This window comes from Abramis brama, assembly GCF_963993115.1.
Source record: "Abramis brama genome assembly, chromosome: 3".
Lineage (NCBI taxonomy): Eukaryota > Metazoa > Chordata > Actinopteri > Cypriniformes > Leuciscidae > Abramis > Abramis brama.
Window position 1 is genome coordinate 36,943,158 of NC_139965.1, and position 10,770 is coordinate 36,953,927.

Sequence of the window (10,770 nt, forward strand, 5' to 3'; positions counted from 1 at the left end):
GTGTGTGTGTGTGTGTGTGTGTGTGTGTATAAGTGACGAGATAAGAAAAGGAGAATGAAAAGGAGAGCGTGAGAGGGCAAGATCAGGTGGCACCACAAGAGGGAGCATTAGACGTGTCTTCAGAAAGGATGGAGATGAGATATAGATACAGACTAGATTCAATGATGTTAAGATGTGTTATGTAGAAGAGAGAAAACGAGTGAACTGAATGAATAAATGTGATTATTTATACTATTTTAATTTTTGGAATGATAGACGGTGAGAAGGACAATGATGGAGTGATAATGTGGAATTTGCAGGAAGTGGGTGTTGTCATCGGTTCTCCCCCCTCCTCTCCTTCGCCCTCTGATCTCCACATATGAGGCCTTCAGGGGTTAATTAGGCAGGCGTGATAATGGCACACTGCTGACAATAATAGAACTCTTTCGCACTCTTTTTCTCTCTCTATTTTGAGACAATGTTAGAAAATGATGGAAAGGGGTAAGAGGAAAAAAGGGTGGTTGGAGATAAAAATCACCTGTCATTTCCATATGTTGTTTTGCAAAGCTTTGTATGTATAGAGGTGCAAATGTGTTCATGTGTGTTTTTTGGCCACGGAGCATTCAAAAGATTTATTGGCCATTGGTAACAAGTACATTGGAATTTTTACTCACACAGGACTCACAGTTTCGGGAAACAGAATGAAAAAAATGTGGAAAGGACTGACACATACTGGAGAAAGAGAGAGAGAGAATGGAGGAATAAAATTCCTCATACTAGTTCATGTCACTTGGCACCTCAGTTGCAGTAAATGTGAATCACAGGAGAACTATGAAAAGAAGAATGAGAGAAAGAAAGAGGGAACAAGAAAGAGAAAGAAAGAGATACCATCACTGCTGACATTCATGATTATGCCACACACATATAGATGTTTACCTATATGAGGACATACCTTGGACTTTTATTGTTTTTAAGTAAAGGTAATCATAATTACTACAGATTAAAAGAATAAGCTTTGCAATTTTAGAAAAAAAAAAAAAAAGTATTTCTTTAATTATTAAAAATGTGTATCTTTATTGTCCCTGGATGTCCCCAAATGAGAGGTTTTGTCAGATTTAATGAATGTATGGGGACAATTGTCCCCCAGTATAAACACAAACACACAGGCTTGTATCCATATGTTTCTCATTAACTTCTGTTTTTCTTTAATTAATCCTAATAATAATCAGCACACCCTATATAACCCAATCCCTTACTGTCAATGTTTTGCTTTTTTAGATTGCAAGATATCAGAGACAATATTTAACCCATTATTAACCCTTTACATTTATGCATTTGGCAGACGCTTTTATCCCAAGCGACTTACATTGTATTTCAAGGTACACATTTACATTCTTATCAATTCTTGCTTTCCCTGGGAATCGAACCCATGACCTTAGCATTGCAAGCTCTAACGCTCTTCTGTTTTAGCTATAGAAAGCTACACTCTACAGAAAGCTACAGAAAGCTTCTCTTCTCTCTCTCTCTCTCTCTCTCTCTCTCTCTCTCTCTCTCTCTCTCTCTCTCTCTCTCTCTCTCTCTCTCTCTCTCTCTCTCTCTCTCTCTCTCTCTCTCTCTCTCTCTCTCTCTCTCTCTCTCTCTCTCTCTCTCTCTCTCTCGCGCAATGTATCTCTCGCAATGTAAGACAAATGTATTTGTGATGTTAATAACAATGTCATTTTTTGTTCGTTTTTTTTTTTTTTGTGATGCCTCATTGTCTGTATAATTGTTCAGAATAGAAGAAGAAAAAGGAAGGAAATAATTTTTAATTTTTGTATTAAAGTGATTGTTAAAGTAAAAAAAAAAGTATCTCTCTCTGTTAAATATATTAAAAATGTTGCTTTAATATACACCGAAGTGTTAATATTTGTGTGTAATGTTTTAGAGATTGAAGGTGCTAAAATAAGAAAGAGATGAATTTGAGGAAAATGTTATGTTTTGCTTTGAGCACTCAAAAAACAAACTTGCTGTAGTGTACTAGCATGGCACACACACTATGACACACTGTAATCTTTGCACATAAAATCTCATATTCTGTCCCCTCTTATTTTGTCATTTAGGAACTAGCAGCAACAAGCCAAAATTGCCCCAATTAGTTTTTAAGTAATCGGGGCAACTATTATGGGAAACATTTTGAGAGGGGACTCAATGTGTGTGCTCTTTTTGATATAAGAAAAATGTGCCCTCGAATAATTCATTCTTGCCAATTATTTTGATCACCAAATAGGCACCCTGAAGGGGCAGTATTATCTCACTTTGAAAAGGGGAGCTGGAGGAAGCTTTCTGGATGAATACCGAGAGCTGTGACAGAGGTTACATGTCAATAGGCGTTGGTTTTCTTTTTTGTTTGTCTCTGAGGCCTGTTCATCATTTACCTGGAGTCCTGTCACAGCCACAGTGAGCACAATGCTCTCCTCCCAATATTCCTCTGAATTTCTGTATTTATTCTGTTTATCCCATGTACTGAAAATGTAGATTTCCTTTTTTAAATGGGGTTGAAAATCAGCCCATTCCGTAGCCAGTTGGACCAATCTCTGACAACGCCCAGCTCCCTCTGTGTTTTCCTAAACAGCCGCCACTTCAGGAAGAGACAAGATAGGGGAGAAGAAAAGAGAGGAGAAGAAAAATGAAAGAAAGCTGACTTACAGTTGGTGACACTGGTGGCATGAGAATATGCTGCCTCTCCGACTTAGCGCAATGTAAGGGAGTGTGAAATTAAAGTGCGTTTGAATGAAGCGGCCGGGATTGTGCATCGCCGGCTTGCTTATCAGACAACTGGAACATCGAAAGCTCTAAAACTTGTAGCAATCCCCTTTGTACCGAGGCCTCAGCAGACATTGTAGTATTCGAAAGCCACTGAGACTCCAAAGCCAAACATAAAGTGCTAATAAATCCTTCTTTTTTGGGGGCCACACACGCATATTTAAGCAGTCGGAGATACACACACTTACTTTGGGGATGCGTAAATTTTTCACGTTGCGTTGCGGCTACACCTTTAATGCAGCCACTTTACATTCTCCACACCAACGCAGCTGCTATTTTAAACCGCCATGTTAATTTGATTTAGTGCTTTTCAAATTGAATTGAGAAAAATGGAGAGCAAATGTACTGTTATTAATGTTCTAAAGTATGTGTAGCTGAAAGTGCCTGGCTTTGCTCTAAGTGGATGGGCCCGATAAGAGAGCCAGATATGATAGGCACGTAATCTGCATTCCTCAAACAGACTTGTGTGGGCTATTAAGGGTCATTGTGTACAATGCACCGATGATCAGATCCAATCTCTTAAACAGCTGTACTTGCTCTAAGCTGAAAAGAGCACTTTCAAAGTTCTGTAGGATAACGCACAAAGAAATCGTCTTCACATGAAGAGCAGAGATTGTCCGCAAGGAAATGCTTTTGATACATACTGATGTATCACAAGATTAAACTTCCATCTTGTGGTGGTTGTAACGGAGTACCTTACAAATACTAAACACAAGCGTTATGTGGGCCTTCTGATTAAAATTAGGCACAAAATGTTGAATTCTTTTGATATTGACAGTGTACAGGATGATAATGTCGCTGATTTCTTTCCCAGGTCATGGAGGTCAGAGGCCATTCCAGTGCCGCTACTGCCCTTACAGCGCCTCTCAGAAAGGGAACCTGAAGACCCACGTGCTGTGTGTTCACCGCATGCCCTTTGACAACAGCCAGTACCCGGACCGACGCTTCAAACGCTCTCGCATTGACTCTGATGTCTCCGGGAACTCGGAGGATGGGAATCTTCCCTCCTCCGGCCAGGTGAACACAGGAGAAGGTATTTCTGGTGATGCTCCTCGTTCTCTTGAGTGACGCGGTGTAAAACTTGATTCTTTCTAAGGATTTCTAAGGCCCTTCAGAGGTTTGAAGTGATAATGACACAACATCATGCAAGCATTCCCACTGCATCATTCTAAAAGAAACGTGAAGAGATTTAAAATACTTCTCAAAAAAACAACTAGTATTCCATAAGTTGGGGATCATAAACTCCCAAATCGAAACACTTCAGCCTCAGTAATGTTCTGTGAAGCACAGGATAGAGATGGTGAAGTAGAGAAACCTGAACCATATTTCTGATGAGTCTGAAACTAAATACATGCCTCTTATTGGAGTTGCCTGAATTGTGCATTGAAGAGACATTACTGAAGAGGGGAAAAAAATGACAATGTTAAAAAAAAGACTGTCATTAAATTCCTCAGAGTGTCTTTTGACCCAAAAATAATGCTTTTATCAGAAAAACGATCCGCGCCAACGATTTCGCGACAGTTGGAAGGGAAAGAAAGATGGAGGGGAGCTGTTGAGCACACCCTTCAAGAACATGACACCACCAGTGGCCATTTGCCCAGCGCCGCTGACGCACAGGGATGGAGTGAGCGGACGGAGGGATGTGGATGGTGAAATGGGGGGGTTGGGGCGTTTGGTGCCAGCCTGACTGGAGCTGTCATCACAGAGGAAATCAATTCAACCCCCTCCCACGCTGCTTCCATTCAACCACCACCCCCCCCCCCTCCCCATTTCACCTCTCCTCACTCTTTCAGAACACGTTAAGAGAAACCTTAGTCGCCTGAACAGCCGGGCCGCAGAAGGGTCGGTCGACGACTGTAGCACTTCCTATCAGCCTCCCTCATTCCCTCCCTTCCTCCTTGTATTTCTACTATGAAGTAGAAAAATAAAAAAATAAATCAATGACGGCCAACAATATTGTACAATAATCAGTGGATAGATTTGTTTTCTTCTTTTTCATTGTTGTGCAGTTTTAGGATGTAATTTGTAAGTCACTTGAAGTGAATGGCGGAGACACATTAAATGTGCTTTATTTCCATTCAACACTTCTTAAAGATTAAAAAAATTGAAATTTTGTTGTTCTTGAAGAAGGTGCTGCTTTCCTTCTAACTGGTGGACTTTCGTATGTAACCAAGAAGGTGAATATGTTATTTGTTAAGTGTGACTTGGAAATAATATGAAGGAACCGTAGCGTTTTTCTGGGGTTTATTGACCCGCAGCGGGACTACCTTCTTTATAGAGCTCTTGAGAAAGCAGCACTATGAGGGCACTGTAGATATGAAGTATATAGATAATCACTTCTCTGCTACATGTCTGTAATCTAAACTTCAGGATGGCATTTATTGGGTTTGTTTGTTTGTTTTTTATGTTTTGATTTCCCTAATAATCTTTACTTTTTTATGTTTAATTTTTTTTTAATGCCATGAATCATCATGGCCTCATTTTTTTTGAGTGCATTTGTTGTCCTGAATGTTCCTCAACTAAAAGAGATTAACAATACAGGCAGTTTGGATCCTCTGAAATCAAGCCTCTTAAAGAACAAAATAAAGTGTATCAACTTTCATTGTACTTCCTTTTATTAAAGGCTAGCAGGGGTTAGAAGGTAAATAAGTATGGTAGCGGGTTAGAGATGCAAGGGTGTTGGGGTGGGGGGGTGGGGGGGGGGGGGGGGGTATTAATGTTTTGTGATAAACAGAAATGATCCAGATTTTAAGAAAGTCAATATCTTCCCGCTCAGCACAGGGAAGCTCAGCACTTAAACCCCAGGGCCTTACGGCTGCTCTATTCACGCCGGGAGGAGTTTAGAGGACTCACAAATACCCGCCACACTCTTCACTAAGCAGTAAATAAAAACATAAACCCTTATCAGAGCCCTAAGTCCACAACATCTCAAGAAAAAAAGAGGAAAAGATAAAGAGAAGTTGAAAGTGGTCTAGAAGTGGTGCACAGAGATTTTACAAGTTCAGAAAAACAGTAGAGGTTCCAAGCAATGGTTCTTTAATTCACCATAACGCAAGAAGATACTAAAGTATTTTATTTTTGGTCTGTTCTTTGTTGTTGCTCTTTTCTTCTTCTTCTTTTTATTAAGATAGTTCTCACTGCCTTAAATCGAGTTGATAAATTTAATACAACTATTTGTATGAGCTCTACTAGAGGGGCAACATTTGAAATTAAAGACATACTTTCTGACTGCATTGAGCTTTAGAGGTTTCAACGCAAACTGTGTTTTCTGGTGACTGTCAGTCGTTTGCTTTTCTTGTATGTAAGTGTGCGCACTCCAACATAAGTATATTAGAATAAATAAACTTTAAAAAAAGAGAAAAAGAATAAAGGCAAAAAAATATATATATATAATAATAAAGGCAAAAAATAAAAGGACATTCCATTCATAGCACTTTTTCTTACATCTGACCTATTGGATCATGTTTGGAGCTCCGAGACAGGCAATAATTATTTTAGTGACACTGGAACTTTTTTTTTTTTTTTTTTTTTGTATAGTGATTGTCCATCCCATAATTTCAGGTGCTAATGTATTCACGTTATACTTCCACCCCCACCCCCCCAAAAAACACCATATTTTTATCATTATTATTAGTAGTAGTAGTAGTATTCCAACTCCACTCCATGTCATTTTCACTGGTATAGCCATTTGCATATTTTAGAGCTCTACAATATTGTGCTTCTTGAAAAAATAAAATAAAAATCATGTCAGTTTTCTTTCTCTCTATGCTATTCTATTGTATGTGATCATGAACATTATACTGTCCAACATTCCTAAATGAAGAATATTTCTATATCAGCGGATTTGCAGAGGAGGCTAGAGGATTATATTGCTACTTATATGCTTTTAACAAGTAGATGACTTGTTATTGTATTTAAGGATTATTCCTGGTCATTATTTATTGTCACACATCTTTTTGACAAAAGAAGAGAAAATAAGTATTCTGATGAACTATCAAGAAGTTGTTTTTATTTCAGCAATGGCTGTTTTCTTTCTGCTGTTTAGAAGTTCTAATGTCTTTGAAGCAGTACAGTTTTATCCAGTGTTTTACGCAATAAAACCTCTACCTCTTAAAACAATGACTTTGTCTCAATAATTTGTGTCTTTTCCTAGTTCTACCAGAAAGACTCGGGAGGCAAAATAACGTAACAAGTATGCATTTATTGCATACTTTGCATACTTGCAGCCCAGCAAGCAAGTATTATGATATAAAATTATTTGGCGTAGGCCCCGTCGGTAGCTCGCAATCCGGGGGTAACGGAATCTGCATTTCCTGCCTGAAGACGAAGGCAGGGGCGCAGCCGACCCCCTGGGAGGTATGGGCAGGGACCATCCTGGGTGTGGTGGGGACTGGAGGATGGAGGTGAATGTTGGCATCAGCATCTGCGAACTCAGACATGTGTAAGTACTGATCTTTTTTACTACAAGTATTAGAACACGATTGGTTAGATGTGAAGGTAATAAGTGACGTAACAATTGAGTCTTCCCGGCAGAACTTACGCTAAAGCTTTCATTTCAGTCATTTCAATATCCTTTTTTGGAAGCAATGTTTATTGTCTTGAAAGCTGTGGTAATTAGAAATGCTTTCAGTGTGCAAGCATTCTTGTTTTTGTAATATAAATGTTTTATATTTAACTGATTAAATGTAAGGCTTTGAATCTGGCTTGAAACGTGTGCATATGTTAAATGCACACAGGTCCTTTAACAGCAAGACCTTTTGTTGAGTGTTTGCTGATAATTCTTTTGAATAGAGAAGCAAAGACACCGCATGAAATAAATTGCATGAAACGCAAGCGCAGAAATCCACAGATCTTTGTCAAAAAGCATTTTAAAACATTGCATTCCTTCATGGCTGCTACTGTTGGCCATAACATTTACGGATAGTGAAACTAAAAAAATAGTCTGTTGATGTGTGGCACCAAAGAGAGCCGTGAACAGCACTAAATGAAATCAAATGGCTTTCATAAACCGTAATGAGCACCACCTGTAACACTGAGACACGCAGAGTCATCAACACAGGACACATGCAAACATATAATTGTTCAAATTTAACACTGACATACATGCCTTTATGCCTTCTTCTCTGTGTATGTATAATATAAGATAACGCAGAGCTGAAAACGATGGAAAAACAAGAGGAAGCTCAACACACAGCCCTTGAATCTAAAACGTCCCCAGCGCATGCTCGTTTTACTGTTAATGGAGAAATACAGTGTGTGGCATGTTTAATAGGCTTTATTTTTATTATACAACACTGAATAATTAACTCTGAGGCAGAGTGTCACATAGATTTATCTTTTAATTAAAATTGCGTGGTTCACGCATATTTGAGTGGTAGTCCAAATAAACGCAATATCCAAATTTATGTTTTGTTTATCCTCCTGTTAATTATCGAGAGATTGTTCGCTCTATAACCCTTCATATTTTCCCTCTCCTCGCACAAAGTTGGGAGGTCTGCATCACAACTAATAAAACCTTCCAGTCATATTTTATTAATTTATAGGTCATTCTACAAACAAAAAAAAAAGGAGGTGGATATTCACAACAAAGGTGAATATTATGAATCTGTCTCTTTCAAATAAACCCAGATATCACAGTAAGTAAAGTCTGTCTCTTTTTGCTAAATATTTATTTTATAGTCCACTTTATCTGTGCATATATAGGAGACATAGATTAAGTGGACTATATAATAAATATTTCAAAAAAGAAATAGCTGTATAAATTGTGTGTTTTTTTAAAAAGCACGATATAAATAAACTTGATATACTTTTGATCATTTTTCTTTAATTTCTTTATTTAAATACTATATATAGTACATTACATACAGCGATCAAGGTTCTCATCTAAAAATGGCCTCTTTTATCTGTATTCAACCCAGCTCTGTGAGTTTAAACAGGTGATCTGTGGTGTTATGTGTTGGTAGGGGCAGGTCTCTCATTGCTCTAATCCTCCACTGCTGTTCCGAGAGCCCCTGCCGGCCCCTCCTGAGGCTGCAAGCTCTTAATTATGTCTGTTTTGTCAGGAGTTGGCAAAGGCCATCATTTGAACCTGCGGTCGCCCAATTATATTCTTTTTTACGAATTGCAGGCAAAGACGGCCATTTTCCATATCCACGCTCCCCTGTCATTATTGATACTCTCTCAGCAGAAAAGGGGCGTGTTACCAGCCTGTTAACTTTTCCGCTCATGTTCATTAAGGCACCTTCGTCTTATAGGTAGGCTTTCATCAGCTCGCCATAATTAGCACCAGTAAGACCCCCAGCCATCACGTAATATTCATGAGCCGAGTGTGGTTGCAAAGATAATACTAGAGCCAGTCTGAGATCTAACGTGAGGTGTTAGTGTGATAGGCAAACTCAAACATTGACGACTAACTGAGATTTGGAAGTGTTCGGCTATTGCCAGGAGATCATCTTTACGACATTTTTTTCGAAATAGTCAAACGACGGATTTTCAACAAACCTACGTACATTCGAGGACATCACAAAGCTTACAAAGCTCAATGCTACGATACTTACAACACTATAGTCAACTGAGTCTAGTGCTGGGCGGTATGACCAAAAATGCACATCACGGTATTTTTCTAAATTACACTGGTTTCACGGTATATGACGGTATTTTTTTTTTCAAGCATGACTGGGTGTAAAACACATTTTTCACTGAGTGAGAGAGGAAATACTGCAGTATATTTACTTAGAATGCCATATTTTACTGTCATGAGTGAATATTGTAGAAAAAAATCCACATTATTAATACAGGTTTGCAAAGCTGTTTACAAAGAGGTGCCAGCAGGAGGCGCTTTAGGAGCGGCAGAAATAGCGGTTTCCCCGGTAACGGCTGTACACAAAGCGGCAACGCTCATAAACGCTGCTTTATCAGGAAAGATAAAGAAAGATTCAATCGTAATAACAAAAAAACTTTTCTAAAGACCGTCAGTTCACTTCAGATACATTCATATAAAAACACCCGCGCCGCGTTTTGATTTTGAAACGTGCAGTGCTCATGTTTATTCAACGATGTCAATGCCAACCACAAACAGATTTTCCAAAAGGCTGTGTTGATATTGTGAACCGAAACACTGTAATATAATTTGACAGCTATCAATTATAGTTTAACCTATCCATCTTCAAAGTCACGCTTAGTAACACGTGCATCACTACAGTGCAACAGAGAAAAAGGACCCTCTCAAACAGTGTCGTGCCGCGCCGCGTTCCGATCATTATTAAAGCGACATACACCGGTATTGCGGTATTTTAAAAATTCATATCATAACAAAAATAAACACCGGTATTCGGTATGAACCGGTACACCGCCCAGCACTACTTGAGTCCGTCCACCACAGACATCCCCAGAGCAAAACAATGAGTGATACTAACTACTGGAACTTCCCCAATACCAGGGAAAGATCCCTGATGAGCCCCCACATTATGTTACGTCCCCTAGTGGCGTGGATTTATGAAGAAGACTTACATAAAAGAAATGAAACACTCTTAGGCTACGTTCAGACTGTTAGTACAAATCCGATTTTTGTGCATATCCGATCATAATCTGATCAGAATTAGCTAATGTGAACAGCAAAAACTCACATGAAATGTGAATCCCAGCGGCTACACATTTCCATGTTGTAAAATTTAAATAATACAACATCTCTATTGCAAACCCATCCATGTTGCGGTTGTTGTTGTTTTTGGCGTATTCCTACCAATGCAACGTCATTGCCATAGAAACCAATGCAGATAGTCCAGAAAACGAAAGAGCTGCATGGACACACAAATCAGATCTGAACAGTTGCGATACACAGTGTGGACATCAATAATTCTTTAATTTAACGTAAAGCTGTGATTTGCGGACATAAAAACATAGTTGTCATTTCATAAAACACAAAACATATGAACTTATATACAACTATGCAACATAAACGAACAAACAAAAAAACACAGCAACTAATAA

At 38.8% G+C, this 10,770-nt stretch overlaps 1 protein-coding gene across 3 annotated transcripts in view; it reads left to right on the forward strand.

The window, feature by feature from the left end:
* Window positions 1-6,887, forward strand: part of znf536 (zinc finger protein 536) — a 192,638-nt gene extending 185,751 nt beyond the window's left edge. For all 3 annotated transcript variants that reach the window (XM_084108541.1, XM_084108542.1, XM_084108543.1), the window contains one exon: window positions 3,596-6,887. In XM_084108541.1, coding sequence (XP_083964667.1) covers window positions 3,596-3,701 — 106 coding nt within the window. In that variant the 3' untranslated portion in view covers window positions 3,702-6,887. The remainder of the gene's footprint in view (window positions 1-3,595) is intronic.
* Window positions 6,888-10,770: the final 3,883 nt, after the last annotated feature.